General features: G+C 36.2%; 1 protein-coding gene across 1 annotated transcript in view; it reads left to right on the top strand.

Moving 5' to 3' along the window:
- Window positions 1–20,227, top strand: part of LOC126973004 (probable beta-hexosaminidase fdl) — a 24,439-nt gene continuing 4,212 nt past the window's right edge. Inside the window, exons 1-7 of the mRNA XM_050820132.1 lie at window positions 1–121; window positions 1,347–1,591; window positions 3,233–3,808; window positions 7,882–7,984; window positions 10,811–11,017; window positions 12,148–13,524; window positions 18,387–18,487. Coding sequence (XP_050676089.1) covers window positions 48–121; window positions 1,347–1,591; window positions 3,233–3,808; window positions 7,882–7,984; window positions 10,811–11,017; window positions 12,148–13,524; window positions 18,387–18,487 — 2,683 coding nt within the window. The 5' untranslated portion in view covers window positions 1–47. The remainder of the gene's footprint in view (window positions 122–1,346; window positions 1,592–3,232; window positions 3,809–7,881; window positions 7,985–10,810; window positions 11,018–12,147; window positions 13,525–18,386; window positions 18,488–20,227) is intronic.

Consider the following 20,227-nt stretch of genomic DNA (forward strand, 5'->3'; position numbering starts at 1 on the left):
TCGTGGAAATATTTAGGAAATACGGCGAAGAAATTTGTTTAAATAAGATGAAACGTCTTTGTTTCTCTGTCGATGACTTGGAGCCTTACCTGAAATCGAAATATCCATTATTGAAATTAAGGTTATCAATACTGCTCATATTATTTAAAATCGATATCTGTAGATTATCCGTGGCAATAAATAATGGGATTAGATATTAATTTAATATCAATTTACAGCCATCAATTTAGCAGGTTTGCACTGTGCTTCGCCGGTGCATAAAAATAATAGGGAAGTCCCAAAACTAAGGGTGTCGTAAGAGGCGACTCAAGGCATTTACCCGTGGGAGACTTCTTTGTACAGGATGCTGACTAGATTATGGGTACCACAGAAGCGCCTTTTTCTGCCGTGAAGCAGTATAAAATGTAAGCAGTGTTTCGTTCTGAAGGGAGCCTTAGCTAGTGAAATTACTGGGCAAATGAGACTAAACATCTTATCGCGTAACACGAGCGCAATTATCCTGCTCGTCTCGTTCGTTGTCATAAAAAAGGTCTGCGTTGTATACGCTCAAACGTCATTATGCAGTCAACCATCTTCTAAGCTCTAGTTCCAGAGTTCGTCGAGTCAACATCCCATGCCTGTGGAGGCGAAACACGTGTCGCATTCGTTTGGGGATTCATCGTGGACCGATTCCCCGGTAGGACGTGTATAACCCTAAGCTGTAGGGCCCGACCCTTTAGGAGCATTCTGGATGTACACTAACAAATCTTAGCGGAATTAACACTTAAGACTTTTAAGACTAACCATTTGGATAAGTAATTCATCTATCCTAAGCTATATCGAGGGAGGCGACGGCTAGTTCATGCGTCATTCTCGTGAACGGACCCTGTGATGGCTGGATGATATGTTGTTCTATTTATTTTATTTTTAAATTTATGTTATTATATTTTTACACATAATGTTTTTATTTATTTACGGTGTGTGTAGATTGATGCATCTACTGCACTCAATAACTCTTAAACGTATTCATTTACATTGTTTTACGTACTCGTGTAAGGCATTTAGACTTTAGTGTTTGACGTTTGAGTATTTTGTTGCATCACTTTACATAATATATTGTAAGTGAAAAGATCTGTAAAACGCTGAAGCTGTGAATATTTATTAAAAAGAGTGGTAATGAGTTTTTTGCCACTTCTTCCTATTAAAGCTCAACTTTTTCCGAAGTTGTGGTAAATGCAAAAAAAAAGAAAAATTTTGACATTTATAAGTGTCGTTTGCTAGCATGAATAAAGTGATTTTGATTTGTTTTGATATCTTTGTTCTTGAAATTGACCTGTGAAAAAATAATATTTGCATGCGTTTTACAGAGATAATGACCACCAACATTCCTGGCATGTTGCACCAAACATATTCGAATCGGAAGAGCTGTCAAAGAAGGTCTACATTATGGCTTCAGTTATGTTATTTCACTGCTGCGTCAATTCACGTGGTCAAGTAGAGAATGATATTTGTATGTATATGAAGAAAAGTGACAGAATAATGATTCTTAATTTCTGTGAAGTGCTTAGTCAGGATGAAGTTACTTTCAGTAGCGTTAAACAGGCAATCGAAGGTAAATAATTTCTTATTTAAAAGTGATTAACCCTCACTTGTGGGATTATATACCAAAATTGACGACCCACGCGTACTCGAACGGTTGACTCAGAAAGAGCACTCGGACGGAACCCGAGAGGTCGCGGGTTTGAGCCCTGGTAAATATAAATATTGGTTAAATATTTAATTTGTGTATCGAAAGGAAATAACGTTTAAATAAAGATTATTCTCATTAGGATGTATTGTCACGATACATGAAAAATTAAAATTTAATAAAGTAATTACATGCAGTGATCGGCAGCATACAATGGAATACAAGCGGAGACAAACCGAGGATATATCTAAGATACATGCGAATCTAGATTCAACCATTCATAGTACGATCTTATAAAATTCGGTCCCCCCTGCCCATACCTCACTACGCCTTAGAAAAGTAATAAGACACTCCCAGCCCATCTTTTAAATCATATAATACCTTAACCTACCTCAGGCGCCTCCTATCGTGAAATTTTCATCTATAAGGTCCTAATGCTCTGTAACGAGTTAGTTGGGAGATTTAAAAAAAAATGTATACCAGGGACTAGTGTGTGATATCCAATCCGAACGATTAAAAATTTTGTAAAACATTAAATACCATGTAATAAAAATTATTGAAACGAAGCTGTCTTCAACTTTAAATTTGCTACTGCTTCTAAGCTACTGGTAATATTTTTATCGCTCTAACAAGAGAGAATATCTATGTTATTCCTCTAAAAAGCGAACGTTTTAAATGTTAAAAATAAACACATAACTTTGACATAAGTTACTTTATACAATATTGACTACAAACGTTTATACGAATTATTTTATTTTATATTAATCTTTCATACGAAATATTTTATTAATTTGTTTGGGATTGGTGTGCGCGCGTGAATTGAGATAGCTAGTTCCGCCCAAACACTGAAGGTCGTTGGCGTGACCCTGAGCCTTAATATAATATAGTACAATTTTTTGGTGGTCTGCGCAGCACCAGACAAGAACCATGCATCATTCTCCTTTGTATTAAAAGCTACTATACTATAATAAGCCTTTTTTATCAAAAGAGTTTTAATATATTTCTTGGATTTGTGCTCAGTGTGCTCTAGTTAACTGTTTGAAATTTAATTGTATTGAATACCAAGACCAATTTAAAACTTATTCGAGGGCGCCAGTTTATTCTTTCTTCTTGAATTGAATGAATTGAAATTAAACTTTTTCTTGAATCTTTCGTACGTTAACGTACTTTATATTAATATTTTTTATTGCGTATATGCCTTTGAAAATTTGCCTTCATAGAGCTCAATACATTTCCTTTTTCTAAGGGTAGGTGTCTTCTACCGCATTTATCACTGGGCTTTCCAAAGAGCTGTTTGACCTGATTCCTACCTGATGGTGATATCATCCCGGCCATCTGGATGTTCCTCCACAGTGCAGTTTCGAAGAACATTCTTCCACGTACAACCAAGCTGTGGAATAAGCTTCTTGGTGCGGTGTTTCTAGAACGATACGACATAGGTACTTTCAAAGAATGCAAGTACACTTTTCTAAAGTATTGGAAACAATCCTAAAAATTTCGGTGCCCAAGTCATAATTAGTGTTTGTGCTTGTATTATAACTAAAAAATAAATATTTCGTTTCATAGGTGCAACTCGAACAGAAAAAGATCAGATTAAACCGCAAGAAATATTGTCATCAAAGGATCATGCACTGAAGTCGCCCATGTCGTTGAAATCCTCAGTAAATGTACTGCCGATGTTTGTTACTGAAAATCACGTGAATCGTTGTTGTACATGCTCTAAAAGCCCAGCTTTACAGATCGATTCAGCCGATGCATCTGTATCACAATTTACTCATACTAAATCCCCTGATGCTATTGATCCTTCGAAAGATGCTGTTTATGAGAGTGCAAGTCGCTGTCGGATATGTTTGGATGATTCGAAGATTGATTCAGGAGCTGACGCATCATCAATCGATTCTCAGGAGTCGTTAGGGTTACATGAAGAAGCCTGTAAAAAGTTTTCTGAAGACACATGTGAAAAGCCTATCAATAAATCAAGCTGTGAAGACCCTTGTTCATCTAATGTTCCAAAACAGAAAGAAGAGTATTGTGAAAAGGCTTTTGAAGAGATCTGTCAAAAGCCTAGTGAAGAATTTTGTTGTGACTCCCCTTGTGCAGCTCCTGTTCCACCAGGTGTACCCGAAAAATACTGCAGCAAAGGTGGGTTTGAACATTGGTTTGAACAATTTTTCTTTCCCTGTGTTGGCATCAAATTAAGTATTATTTCCCAATATTTAAAATACTTAAAATAGATTCCATGAAGAAAGAGCATCCGTGCCGTGCCGTGAAATAATTTATTTTATGTCGTATCAACCTAGATATAAAATAAAAATTTTAAACTGTTTATTCAAATCAAATCAAAACAGTTTATTGAAAGTAGGTATTTCAAAATACACTTTTTCACGTCAAATAATTACAATAATAATTTATACGTCATCATTAAAAAATACAAATAATATGTATATAAAATTTAGGAATGTCATTCATTACAAATTAAATAAAAATTTGTACAATATCCATACAGACTACACTCATTAATGTCAAACATCTATATTAAAAACTAATCAAGGGCACTTGAGAGCAATATAGGTATGATATTTTTAGGACCAAGCATTCTTGTCATTAATATAATCAACTACCTTATAATAAGCTTTTTCAATTGGTTTACTTTTAACATGAGATTAAAATCTATTTAGCGTTAACCAAGTTACGTCACCAGGAATTTTATTAAAAAATCGTATCCAGTTCCCCATAAACAAGTTGTTCACTTTTGTTAATCTAAAACAGGGATTAACTAATTTTTGCTTACTTCTTACATTTACATTATGTACATCACTTTTCTTTTCAAATTTTTTAATATTTTTATATACGAACATAATTTTTGAATAGATATATTGTCAGGCTACTGTGAGTACATTAATTTCTTTAAATTTCTGTCTAAGAGAGTCTTTGGAACTCAACTGAAAAATTGAGCGGATTGCCCTTTTTTATAACACAAATATTTTGTTTATATCAGCCGCATTGCCCCACATGAGGATACCATACGGCATGACACTATGGAAATAACTATAATACACAAGACGTGCGGTCGGTTCGTCAGTCGTATTTTATGAATAACGTAAGCAGCTGAACTAAGCCTTGTTGACAAAGCTGTTATATGAGGAATTAGAATTAGAAGAATTAGAATTAGAATTTTTTATCAATTGTTACGCCTAGAAACACAGTACTATCAAGAATTTCTAGGGGCTCGTCGTTAATATTTATGATTGTTTCACAGTCTTTCACATTTGGCAAGGCAAATTTAACTAACAACTAAAACTATCGGCCAATAGCAATTCTTTCAGCTTTAGTTAAATCTTTTGGGAGTGCCTTGTACGACATAATCTTACCGCAGTGTATCCCCTTCGTTACTGAGATGCAGCACGGGTTTCTCCCACGACGGTCAGTAAGCTCAAACCTTCTCTACCTTGTGGATCTTGTATCATGGGAATTAGAACAAGGCAACCAAGTGGACGTCTTCGACCTGGACTTCCAGAAGGCGTTTGATCGGGTTGATAACGACGTCATGATTCACAAATTGGGGATGATGGGTTTCTCGCCAAAACTGTTAAAGCTTTTTGCAAGTTACCATTATCTCAAAGAGAGCAATTTGTTAAATATGGTGAGTTTGTATCTAATCCTTATAGAACGCGTTCTGGAATTAGTCAGGGGTCTAATTTGGGACCTTTGCTCTTTATCCTATTCATAAATGATCTCCCAGAAGTCATACAGGATTCTGAGGTGTAACTGTTTGCTGATGATCTAAAGTTGGTCAAGGCAGTAAAGAGCTCAGAGGATTCCTTATCTCTACAAAACGACTTGGATAGGGTTTACAAGTGGAGTGTTGATAAGAAGCTGTTTTTTAACCTGTCGAAATCTGAATTCATGTCATTCTCACGCTCCTCCGCCGTGCAAGAGTTCAATTATTTAATTGGTGACGTGCCGGTCATGCGAGTACAGGAAGTACGAGGTCTTGGGGTTGTATTCGATCCTAAACTCACGTTTCACTCACATGTGGAGACTATTGTTGAGGCTGCTTACCGACGTCTTGATTTTGTTCTACGTAATGCATCTCATTTAATGAACCAAGCACTTCGTATCCTTTATATGGCGCTAGTCCGTAGTATTCTCGAGTGAAACTCAGTTGTGTGGAACCCACATGAGAGCAAATATACTTTAATAATCGAACAAGTCCAAAAACAATTCCTTGGACATTTGTATAAGAGGCAATATGGATACTGTATGTACCCAACGCTTTTTTTACAAGGACATCTGAGCTTTGATTCACTGCAGCTACGTAGGTACGTAGCTCTTACTAAGTTTGTTCTCAAAATAATTCGGGACAGAGTGGACTGCATATACTTATTACAACGTTTGTTGCGTTTCTTTGTACCGACCTCGTACGTACGCGCGCGGCGACACGCACTATTAGCGCAGCCACCTACACGCACTCAAGCGCATAAACACACGCCTGTAATACGAGCCATCTGTCTTCTAAACTCTGTACTTGAGGTAGCACCACAGTGTGATCTGTTTGCCAGCTCGATGGAATGTTTGGTCAAAGAATGTAAGAAAAGATTTGACAGTTTGATGCCTGTAAGCTCTATAAAATAAGATAACTAGTTTATAATTTTCATTGTTTGTTTTTTATTTAGTATAATATCTTAGTAACGCTTTAGATTTAATCTGTAATGTTACATTGTATCTTTGATAAATAAATAAATAAACAAAATTAACGCATTTAGTTTTCTTTGGATTGAGTACAAGATTATTTATGCTGAACCAATTCATTACTTGAGATAGCGCATTGTTAATATCGCTATAGCTTTCTTTACACCTATCAGTTTTAAAAATTATAGAGGTGTCATCAGCAAATAGTAATATATCACAAAAAGATTGAGCATAAAACGGTAAATCATTTGTATATATTAAAAACAAGAATGGACCCAAAATAGAGCCCTGTGGAACTCCCATTTTCATTAAAGACCCATCTGACCTAGAACCATTTATGTCTATAGTTTGTAATCTTTCACTGAGATATGATGACACTAAATCTACTGATTTATTTGATATACCGTAATATTTCTTTTTTTCTAATAAAATTGAGTGTTGTACATAGTCAAAGGCTTTTGAGAGGTCACAGAATACACCAAAAGCGTTTTTCATGTTTTCCCAGGAATCAAAAACATGTTTCATAAAAGTTGTACCCGCATCTACAGTTGATTTTCCTTTTGTGAAACCATATTGCTCTTTATGTATAATTGAGTTTATATTAAAGTGACTCAATAGTTAGTCCAATAATTTTTTTTCAAAAATTTTGCTAATAGCGGGTAGAATAGAGATTGGTCGGTAGTTAGTTGAATCCTCTGAATTGCCATTCTTGAATAAGGGAATAACTTTACTAAATTTCATCAAATTCGGGAATGTGCCACTTTCAATGCACTTGCGAAAAATTAATACTAGATGTGGCGCAATGATATATATTATATGACTAAGGTCTTTTACCGATATTCCCCATAGGTCTTCAGTATTTTTTTTTTGTAAAGAATTAAAGGCGCTGATTATTGTTTTAGAATTGATATGATCGAAAGAGAATTCTGATTCACATTTGGGAACATTATCTTTAACTATATCCAAAGCACGAATGGGGCACGATTTTAATGATGAAGTAATTGTAGTGGGAATATTGGAAAATAATTCTTGAAAAATATTGGCAACTTCTGCTTTTGAACTCGTTTTTAAGTTATTATGGGTTAAAATAATGTTTTTATCGATGGATTTTGCTTTTCCGGTCTCTGAGTTGATGACTTTCCAGGAGGCACTTTATTTCAAGAGCATATATTTAATAGGTTTGATACGTTATTTATATTTTTCGCAGACTAATCATCATTGAAGTGTACTCTGTTGATGTGAATAAAATTATTCAATCATCTACCTCTAAAAATAAAAAACTTACCACAAAAACGATAAGTTGGTTGTTTACCCCTGTTTAAATGGTTAACGGACAAAAAATTTTTATAGTTACTATTATAGGCTACTAACTAGAAACGTGTTATTGTGCCGATATTTAAATTAAATCCTCGAGACCTATTATTACTTTTAAAAGGCGTAGGATCCTCAGAGAGTATATGCACGGCAATGTCACTATATTATTATTTATTTTTATTTATTAAATTTCAAATTTATGATATCAGATGGAGGAATATCACAGACACAGTCTCCGTCTGAAACCAAGTCTACCGATGATACCGCGAAACAATCGGATCGCGATAAAGAGAAAAGGGATACAACTACAAGGTAAGATAAATAAAATAAATAAGAGGACTGAACTAGTGCAGTCAAAGTACACATAAATATACACCAGATATCCAGAAAACTTTCATTATAATTGGGGTAAAAGGGCGTTCAAATTATGGCAGTGCTATTTGACAGTTTGAAGGTTACCGGATTTAACTGGCACCCGGAATATTTAAACAGTGCCTAAGTGTAAGTAACAGTCGATACGGCATTTAAACCCTCTGTAACCTGTTTGTATGAGAACCAACCTCTTGAGGAGAAAGTTGTATGTTATTCATGGAACTCCAAGACTGCTACTTGCTTGTGACTATAACCGACAGTTACTCTACGATTTTGTATAAGTGTTTTTGCCTTTTACGGTGACGTTTCCTTTCCGGGACGATACGACATGGGTACCTTCAATAAAAGCGCGTACACCCTCCTTAAAGGCCGGCAGTGTTCCTGTGATTCCTCTGGTGTTGCAAGAGAATATAGGTGGCGGTGATCACTTAACAACAGGTGACCCGAACGTTCGATTGTCCTCCTATTCCATTCAAAAACCTGACTATAGTTATCATGTGTCACATCGTATTTTTTCCGTCTTTTAAAATGCTTGAGTATAGCCTTCAACATTAAGGCTGCGCATGAGGCACTAGGGTTAACTAGGGAAAACTTACGCATTCTAACCAGGACACTGACGGGGCACTACAGATTAAACAAACATCTCTCAATCTAAGGCCTCAGAGCTTGCAGAGCGTGTAGATTCTGTAATAGTGCAGATGAAACCCCGTTACATATTCGCTTTGACTGTGGTCCTTTAATGCGTAAACGAAGCAAGTCTTTGGGAAGTCCAACTCTTCAACCACTCAAGATGCGTCAGCTCACAGGAAAAGATATAAGATTCATAAAAAGAATCATCATAGCAGTGAGCTTATAATTAACAGTGGCTACCACAATAGATCATATTGGTCGTCAGTAAAACAGGGCTACCGAGAATTGTAATAAAGCCGGTTTTCAATTTTTTTTATGAAATAAGGGACGAGACGAGTAGGACGCCCATTACAATGCAGTGCCGCTCAGGGGTCTTGAAAATCCCAAAAATTCTGAGCAGCACTACAGTTACAATAATACAGCTTGAAATGGAAAACGTTAAGTTTTATTTGCCCATTAATTTCATTATTCCTTTCACCCCGAAACACAATAATGTTTACACATTACTGCTTCACGGCAGAAATAGGCGCCATTGTGGTACCCATAATCTAACCGGCATCCTGTGCAAAGGAACCTCACACCATACCTTGAATATAAGTGAGCAACCCCCCTCAGCTCAGACTCTGGAGACAGGGTGATGTGTGCCCGTTGTTCGGCAACACTCCTGCACTTTGTTGACAATTTCTGTAACATTTTCCATGAAGTTTCTTCTGCCACCATAAATCCTCTGCATAAAAGGCTGCCTGTTCCAACTACAGCTTTTATTTGCGCGTGTATTATGGCTTGTAGTTAATGACGAAAACAAAGCTGAAATATGCCACAGATGACACCATAATAAGCATCGACTGATATATCTATACATTGCCGCTCCTACTCCAGTTGTTTAAAATATTCGTGGTCAATAAGCAGCAATGTAAAACATTTATTAAGTTCAGATTTGTTTCGGACAGCGGCATTTGAAACACGACTAAGGAGAAAAGTGTGCTTACATTGTGTTTAAGTACACTTTTGCTATTTCCCTATCAGACTGATATGTTCTTATATGTGTATAGAACGTCATCGTTTGTAGTAGTATTACTGGTTTGAATACTATTGCCACAGATCCTTTTGGACAAGGTCGAACGTACGACGTAAGGTATAACTTACTGTTACATAGGTTCCTGAATACGTTTAACTGTACCCGTCAGCCTGAGATTCACGACGGCAATAACTTGTCTTCTACACCCAGTGAAGAAGCTAGTCATAGTCATCCACTGACTCAATCTGATTGTAGATTAAATTTAAATTAGGCTTTATTTAAATTAGTATACTGGTTGTCATCATACAAACCATTGATTATTTTAATGTTGATTAGGTTAACCGCTATTTTGAGTAATCCACGCTCACTTACACAAAGTGACATACAAATCGGGAGTGGAAGACGTAGCTTGCCGTGCATACAAAATTAATAAACCTGGCCTGTTTTCATCGGTTGTCTGCAAGGCTCAAGGCTCTATCTAAATGTACAAATTGTAAAAAAACGGGCGCAACAAACTCATTCATGATGTGTAATATGAAGATAGAGTCTGGTTCAATTTCCAAAACACATGTGTATATAACCAGCAGAGTTTACCGAAAAATGATCTAATCCGACACATTATTTTTTTGCCATTCAGTTTCCAAATTTTCCATAATAGTTTCGATTGCATAATTTTTGGAAGAGGAAATTGCCGACAACGCTAATGAAAGGCATAAAAGGCATTAATTTTTTCAAAATTGATTCCTTTAGAATTCTTTTTGATGTCATTTCCAATAACATCTACTACCTACTACCGCTTCGGAAACAAATGGCGCTCTGAGAGGGAAGAAGCGGCGCAAGAAACTCTCCCAGCATTCTTTTTTTGCGCTCTTTTCAATCTCTTTGAATGTTTAACTCGCGATTTTTAGTCTGAGTCTTTTTCTCTCTTTATTGCACTGGTTATTGTCTCGCCCGCGTTAGAACGTCGGTATACTTCTTTTACAATTCCTGAATCTAAAATCTCCCATCCCAGTAATTTGACTAGCTACGGCTCCCTTCAAACCGGTATGGTGTACTAAGAACTCTCGCCTTTTATCCCCTATTCTAATTTTACACAATCCTTATTTTGTTTTTTACAGAATGACATTAAAACAAAAGAAGGTATATTTCCTCATAGCCACCATAGTCTGTCTTTTAGTTCTACTGACAATTCTAAGCAGCGTGTTTAGAGTTTGGAGTGAAAAGACACCTACAGGATTAGGTGCTAGAAAAAGCCTAACCAATGTAAGGCGAAGTGGAGTGGTATCACCAGTGCGGCCAATATTAGCGCCAACAGCACTGCAGGAGTAAGTCAAGCAGTTTTCTCATTTTTGAGAGCAAAAAAGTTTTCAGCTCAAGGTTGCTTGGAATATGCAAAGGATCTCAATACATTACAATATCTCGATCAGAGAGTATGTCATTGAAACAATAACTTATGAATGTTTGGTGTTGTTACTGACATTAACAGCGGTAAATCAAAATCTGTAAGCACGCATTTTCTTTAAAATTTAGGGATAATATGTGGGACACGGTATTAAAAAATACTTAAATGATTTCGCTTAGTGAGTTTTAAGTAAGAAACTCTCAATTACAAAAGTCTGGATGTGACATCACCCTTATACATCTTATATATAAAATTCTCGTGTCCTGGTGCTCGTTACCAAACTCCTCCGAAAGGGCTAAACCAATTTGTTTGAAAATTTGTGTGCCGGATCGGGTAGGTCTGAGAATCGGCCAACATCTATTTTTCATACCTTTAAATGATATAGGTCCACCCACCATTAAATATTTTTTTATTTTTCTTGACATACTTCTTATTTTTATTTTATTACGATTCAGCATTGAACATATGTATGTTCAACAACTTCATATTTTCACCCGTCTACGATCAATACCTATTTTTGTGTCGTGAATTCCATATTATTCTATTCCATTCACAGATACGCATTAGAGTTGCAAGATGGCAATCGAATATAATGATTATTGTAATATGATAAATTGTATGGACGATATATTTGGTAGTATCACAATCGGTCGTCATCTACTTCTTATACTCCATATTTTTTATTACTTTATATGGCAATACAATGTTTTCTGGGTCAGCTAGTATTATTATATAAATGCAGTGCCGATTATTAATTACCAGATTATTAATGATAAGTTGTGGCTTAACCTTTTGTACCTCATTTGGTTGACTGGATTGTTTGCATTACGAATATCTATGTAATAGGAGTTATTGGGTAATGAGGTCGATGGGATGTGAAAAATTATTCTCACTTAAAAAGCTTTTTTCGCTGTCACTCAAGCTGAAAATATTTATTTCGCTCTAATAATTGTTTTCGCTTATTTGGTTCTATTGTAGTGGATTAAAAAAAGGCATATGTATATTCCCTGTATGTGTAGCCGAATCAACTGATCTTACGTTTTGACTTTACAGCATGAAATCGATGTCACAACCGAGGGATACGAGTATTGTAGCAGAATGGCAATTGTGGGAATGTAAAGAAAAGCTATGCCAAAAAGTAATTCGCTTCACCACCACCACCGAAAATGTCTTCTCTTCCATGAGCCGTTGCATTCTTCTATGCAGTGGACCTCAACTATGGCCCATCCCAATTGGCTTTACCTACTTCAGTGACTCTATCGTAACCGTGTCAACTAGAAAGCTGGAATACAAATTCCAAGCAGTTCCATCAGATTCTGTCCAACAATATTTGAGTGAGGCATTCAAATTATTTCTTCAGGAGCTTACAAACTTAGAAAACATAGATAAAATGTCATGGAATAAAACTAAAGATGACTCGGTTAAAAAGATGATTATTCAGATCGAAGTGGAAAGCGATTCAGATCCAAGACTTAGACTAGACACGGAAGAGGCATATATGATTAAAATTGATACTATTGGAAGTCATGTTTGGGTAAGAATCAATGGTGTATCGTTTTGCGGAGTCAGACACGGACTTGAAACACTTGGCCAATTGATACTGCTAGACCAGGATACTGGTAGACTTATCACATTCTCAAAAGCGATAGTAAAAGATGCACCCGCGTATAAATACAGAGGTCTCATGATTGATACAGGAAGCAATTTTATACCGCTGCAAGATTTAATGCGAACCGTGGACGCAATGGCTTCTTGCAAACTTAACACGCTTCACTGGAGGATATCTTCAGTTACAAGTTTCCCGTTACAACTTTCAAATGTTCCAATTATCAACGAATATGGTCCCTACGATAGAAGCATGGTGTATACTAAAAGCGATGTGAAATCATTGGTTCAACATGCCGAACTCCAGGGGGTAAGAGTTGTCATTGAAGTGACATTGCCTGGTCCTGTTGGTAGACCTTGGTCATGGTTGGCAGAAGCCAGTTGCCCAAGGAAAGACTATAATCATACTTGCAATACCCTTTGCTTACGTCTGCCAATGCTTCCCGGGGTGTTTGATATAATTCAGGAAATTTACACTGAAATACTTCAGTTGACGAATGTCAAAGACGTTTTCCATTTGAGCAATGGTATCTTCACAATGGTGAATTGTTTTGGCTTGATGGAGGATCGGGAGGGATTTTTTGAAAAGGCTCTTTATAGGCTTAGGGTGGCTAATGGGGGGATTTTACCGAAATTACCAATTATATGGTACACGCCGTTTATGACGAATGCTTACGATATGAAAACTTGGGAGCGACTAGGCGTTCAAGTTATGGACTGGGATCCAAACTCGTCTGAGCATTCCTTGAGAAATTTCAGAGTAATACATTCATCAAAATGGGATTTATCTTGTGAAATGAAGAGGAAACGCTGCACGAAATACAGGTAAAATATTTGTCATTATTTACACTTAAGCTATGGCTATGTACTGTCACTAATGTTCAGTCAGTTAATAAATAAACATTCATTCAAATTGACACCTTATTTCGTGGCAGTCATGTTTAAAGTCTTTGAACGAAAAATCTTTTTTTATGGAATAGGAGAACAAACGAGCGTACGGTTCACCTGGTGTTAAGTGATCACCACCGCCCATATTCTCTTGCAGCACCAGAGGAATCACAAGAACGTTGCCGGCCTTTAAGGAAGGTGTACGCGCTTTTTTTGAAGATACCCATGTCGTATTTTCCCGGAAACACCGCACAAGGAAGCTCATTCCACAGCTTTGTAGTACGAGAAAGAAAGCTCCTTGAAAAACGTACTGTGGAGGACCGCCACACATCCAGATGGTGGGGATGATATCTTAACTTACAACCCTTATTACACTTACACGTCTGCCTAATCGACGCGCAGGCAGAGTTTTGCTTCAGATAATATTGGAGCCCCAATATTTGTATATTAGGAAATCTACTTGAGATGTCGCTCTTTCAAATCTAAACAATTTGTTATGTTTTTAAACTGATAACCCTGGGATTAAATACACAAATAATATTTGAAAACAAAAATTTATGAACAATGCAGGACTCGAACCCGCTCCGAACTCCGTGTTTGGAGAATTTTTAAAATAGTATCTAAGCCAGCACTCAAATGCGTGCAAATATTGTACAACTCATGTTACAACCAAGAAAAGCCGGTAGAGTGTAATTATGTGATTACATACAGATCAACGCTCACTTGAGAAAGTCATGTTATGTTAAATATCTGGTTTCATATTTGTACATAATCATGTTAACTTACATACATAAAAAGTATTTAATATAGGGACGGCTTTAAGAGTTTTTGATTTTAATATCTATATTATATTCCTGGCCGTTTCCACTGTTTCTTGTTAGTTCAACATGTTGATTTAAACTACTATATAAATCTGTAAACTCCACAGACTGACAATATTAGTAGATTATTTAGACGAACAAAGAGAATTTATTATTAAACAGGATGGTTTTTTGAGAAGGGCGGTGATGGCCAAGTCGTGAACTACGAGTATTATAGAAAAGTGGTGAAAGGAGTCTTCGATTTATAAGGAAAGATAACTAGCTGATCGACCAACGAAAAAGCCGTATCGTCGATCAACTAGTGACTCTATATGTATACCAAGAGCTGGCGGTTCATTACATAAATGTGATATACAGGGTGGTTTTTTGAGAAGGGTGGTGATGGCCAAGTCGGAAACTACGAGACTTAGAGGAAAGTTGTGAAAGGAGTCATATTCTCTATTAATGAGAAGATAATAACTGCATATTTAGTTTTTTTTTAATTTCCTGAACTTTTGACGGATCGACTCGAAGTTTATACGTCTCTCTAATGACCTTACTGTATTTGATACCATGACCAGATTTATCCTTGATATATATAAAAAGTTTGAATAGGAGGTGAGTTTTCTATCGTGTAAAAATAATAAAACAGAAAATTTGGTATTTCCTTTCATTTTTAGTAATATATTTCTTTGCAAATATTGATCCTTATCAGCAACAGAGTCCAATGGTCCAATAATACAGGATGGATTTTTTTTTTAATCATTTGAGTCGATATCCGTCAAATGCCCATCACCGTCCTTCTCAAAAAACCAACATGTATATATTCCTTGTAACAATTTATTAAAAGCTAAACTAAATACCATCAATTTAATAGTGAAAATTGCATCTCTGTACACAGAACCAGATTTTAGAAATACGAGCTAGCAGGATGTAAACAAATTAACATTGCAATTGCTAATTAGCAAGAAATGCTGCTCGCAAGAAACAGGGAGAAACAGGTTGAGGAAATTTCCATTGGGCTACTTGCCATATTAACATTTAGAGTTTAATTAGAAGTTGATTTATAGAGTGAATAGGAAATTATTACTTCAAATATGTGCAAATTAATGTTAAATAATTACGATACTGAACAAATTATGGACAGTCTTTGGCAAACCCGCTGTAAATGTAAAGGCGCTTTTATAATCGTCGTGAAGAGTTGGGTAATTTGAGATTGAGACATTGTAAGTATTATTTGACAATGAATTTTTAGCACTCGACGATAGGCGCCTCTCCTACCGCCAGCAATAGGCGAGAAGCGACTGTAGTTGCAATAGTTTTGTGTCCAGTCTGTAGCGATTACATGTACGAGTGCGACAGGTGAATAATGGCTCTGTCAGTCGCTCGGCCATTGTTTCTGACCGTCAGGGGAGCATCGCTCCTTTTAGGAGGTAGGCTACATTTCATCCCGGAAGAATCCATGTTTCCACCAAAATTCACGTCAATGAGCTATAACTATACCAAAAGTAGGTTTACTTTGCCATAGCAATCTTCTTCAAAATAAGATTCATAAAATATGTTGGGAACGGGAACCGGAACTGGAATAGGACATGAGATAATCTTCAATTCTAAACTAGCTTATTATTTCTAAAAACCCTTTATCTACGCGGACGAAGTCGCGGGCATCATCTAGCAATTTATGTAGCAAAATAATGTTTGCCGGGTCAGTACGCATATTATATAATGGGAAAAGTGTGTGTTGACGAAAATTCTTAAAATTTCGGGAGAATAATATGGATAGTATATATTTTACGGAGCACAGCCTTCTTTTTAATACGCTTTTATTAGCTTCATACGTATGTTAGTATGTAAAGGAATCTTTGAACATGATTTTGACCCACTTCAAAAAATGGTATTAACTCGAAATTTGGCATACTTATTAAGGACCGATGACAATTCAATATAACAAAAAAAAACTAAAACTATGAAAAATAAATAATAGTAGCGGGGTGCATGGTATCACTAGTTATAAATATTTTATGAACAGATGAGTAGAAGGGTTATTTTGATAATATCCTGAAAAGCACCCCACGCTTTTTTTTTAAATATAACTATTTTTTCTTACACTATTTTAAATTTAAATTTATTAAGATTTTTTTTCTATTTTTAGTGGGATTTTCTATAAAAGCGTATTTTTTTCAGATTTTTTTAAACTATTATTTATTTTATATGAGAGGAGAGGAGAGGGGGAGATATAACATATATTTAAGTTGGGAGTATGTCCTATGCTTGAAAGTCTAAGTCGTATCGGTTCGGAACAACTGCAAACTGCTGGTGACGAAGTTGTAGCATTCTTCAACAAGATGCGGGTGAAATTTCGCTGTGTGTATAATAATAATAATAATAAGAATAATCTCTGGTGGTGTAATTTGGTGGTGCATTCTATGTAATATATGCAGTAGAAAATGCAAAGAGAACCTACATCTCTTCGCAACGACAAAAAATCAAGCCAATCGGAGATAAAATGAAGGATAGCAAAATTATATATTAGTTGCTAAAATTAAGGTTTTTCAAAACATATATATTCTGAAATTAGTGTTGCATACTGTACGTAGCTTTCAATTTAACGTACTCGTTTTAGAAAGACAACTTGTGAGCCAATAAAAATAAGATTGCACAAAACGAGAAATGCTGTTCGCGAGATATTATGGAGAAACATGGGTTATACAACAAGACTTATAAACACTTGGAGTGTAATGTGATGAATGTTAATTTAAGGAGTGCTCAGGAATTATTGATTTGTATCAAGTCAATTTGATCTAGGGTATGGTAGTATATAGATATGAGACCATACCTAGCCATATTAAGAAAGCCCTTCCGCTGTGAAGAAAGAATGTGCAAGCAATATTGTGTCGCCTTTTGGCTATAAAATAATAAATTTTATTGTATGATATTAAATGAACTGACGCCAGGAGTCATGACGTCCACGCCGGGAGCAGCACTTCTGAACCTGACGCCTCTAAATCTATATACATAGAGTAATCTTCCTAATCTTATAGAGAAAAAACATAAGGTTGTTTGTTGTTGTTTGCGGACGACACTTCACTAATTTTCAAAGTGAAAAGAAACCATGCTACGTATGATATTCTATCTGACATCGTGCACTGGTTTAGCGCTAATAACCTATTGTTAAATCGAAAAAAAATCTAAATTTACCGAACCAAATGTCAAAAATGTAAATGCACTCAACTTGACTTGAACCCTTCTGTGGTCCCCCAAGGAGTATTGTTAAATCAACTCTTGATCACAAGAGTGCATTAAACTCTGGAACAACACTCCGGGTTTAATGCATTACAATACCCTCATCCAAGCCTTCAACAAGAATGCTGCTCTTGAAGCACTAGGGCTTCGTATGAAAAACTTACGCATTCTAACCAGGACACTAACGGGGCACTGCAGATTAAACAAATACCTCTCAATTTTAGGCCTTAAATGTATTGGAAGAAAGTTAGGGCTCCACAAGTACAAAATCAATTAAAATTACACTTCGCATCTAAGTCTAGTCACTATTATAATATATTCTTTGGTCTAGATGTAACATTTTCATGATTGAAAACATATAAACTAGACTATATTATACGGCTACTTATATTATTCAATACGATCCTATTTAAGGTCCGATTGAATTTATTGAAAACATTTGAAGTGCGCTGTACAAATGCATTAGCTCTGTAATTGGAACGGCTACGCGGGACAATGAGAAGGTTCCTTTTCCGAGAGTGCTGGTATGGTAGATTTAAACAAAATTTGGGAAAGTGGTATTTTAGATTCAGCTATCTTCAATAATGAGACGTCAGCTATGTTTCTCCGTAATGAGAGTGTTAACAGATGTATACGGTTACAACGGTTGTCATAACATGTATTGGGTATTTTAAACTTAGAGCTAATTTAGCACATAATTTGGTTTACTTGGAATATTTTCTAGCCTATTTTAATTTGTTGTATTTATATTGCCAGAACGTGGCAAGAAATGTACGGCTGGAATTCTTGGAAGAATGTTGAAGTGTTCACTATTGAAGGCGGAGAAGCACTCTTGTGGACTGACCTCGTTGATTCTGGTACGGATTTCAACTTTTATAGAGATGGGAGATGCAGAGTGTAGATTGAGGATCTGAAACTTAAAAGCAATATCTGTCGATAGCATATGTTTGTTTGTCTTACTCGATGCACCAATGTGATCTATCATAGAAAAATATTTTATTACCATAGGGCATGTTATTATTACCATGACAATAACATATTGGAACAACAATTGGTAAATGTCATGAAGCTATATCAGTTCATAAAGAGGCTTTGACATGGGGAGTAGAACTGATAAGAAACACATCCCATCTTTTGAATCATATAACAACTTAGCCTACTTAATATAATATTATACAATTTTAGGGTGGCCTGCGAAGAACCAGACAAGAACCATTATCATCTATTTAATCTACTACACTATAGTAAGCCTTCTATGTCAAAGAAGCTTTAATATATTTTTTGTATTAGTGCTCAGTGGGTTCTAGTATAGTGGCTGGACCTATAAAGGATCCCTTATTATTATGATGGCCACTATCACATTATGCTAAGATTTATTCGTGAATATTATGATTCTCAGTAAGTTGGTGAAACTAAAACGGTTGAGGAACTGGCATTCATAAAGCGATGCTACGTTTTCGCATCAGGCATTGTCCACATATTACAAGTGAAGAAAGTTATATAAAAAACGTTTATTTTGGACAACTATGATCCATTGTCAGTTAGCCAAGAATGTAATGGTGTTAGTAATTTTGATTGAATGGCCAACGTACGGACAGTTCCCGCTGTCGGCTAATGCCTTCAGATAACTGTTACTGCTTGTATTCGGCGAGTAAAGAAGCGAGCAGAGTCGAAAGCAGATAAAAACGACAGAAAAAATGTATGTTGTGGTGAGTAACAAGGGGGGGAAGACCGTACGCCAACTTTCATTCGCTGTATGTAGAGTAGGATTAAAAACAAAAACGGCAAATGAGAGTTGTCCCTTTTCGTTCACTCACCTCGGTCCGTCCGGTCACCCTTATTATTTGATTCTATTTTTTTTAAGTTATACTTCTTTTGGCGCGTTAGAGAAATAGTATTTTTTTACACGTTATTTAACTTAATTTTGCTGTACAATAATATTTTCATCATTGGTTGTACATCATTGTTTCTTCTACAAACGTAAAATAGCGCGAGGAATATTTTTTAAGGAGTTTTGTGAGTTTGAGTTTCGTTTTTTTTTATTGCTAAACCAAAGTGGCAGTGTGCAGGGCACATAGTTCGATGGACAGATGGCCGTTGGGACAGGAAGGTCCTCGAATGGCGACCACGTACCGGAAGACGCAGTGTTGGTAGGTCCCCCACAAGATGGACCGATCGCCGGAATACGCTGGATGAGGGCAGCGCAGGACTGATCATCGTGGAGATCTTTGGGGGAGGCTTTTGTCCAGCAGTGGACGTCTTCCGGTGCATGATGAAGGAGTTTTGATTGTTATGCCAAAGCACTTTTTTTGCTGAATTCGTTTATACCCGGCCTTCAGATGAAACATTAGCTGAGACCGTTTTTAGATTTCAGTAAATTGAAATGTAAGTAAGCGTAAAAGGATATATTTGTCTACCTCGACCTACCTAGTAAGTTTAACTAAGGATAGATACGTTATTGAAAACCGCCGTAACACAACTGCAGCTCCGACTTTCTTCAGGATCTTCAGTTAAAAACTCAAAAATCAGATTTCATTCTCAGCAGTTTGCTCCTGATTTCTAGAGTTCCGTAGCCAAATTGAAAAAAACGGAAACCT

Source organism: Leptidea sinapis, chromosome 2 (assembly GCF_905404315.1).
Source record: "Leptidea sinapis chromosome 2, ilLepSina1.1, whole genome shotgun sequence".
NCBI classification, from domain to species: domain Eukaryota; kingdom Metazoa; phylum Arthropoda; class Insecta; order Lepidoptera; family Pieridae; genus Leptidea; species Leptidea sinapis.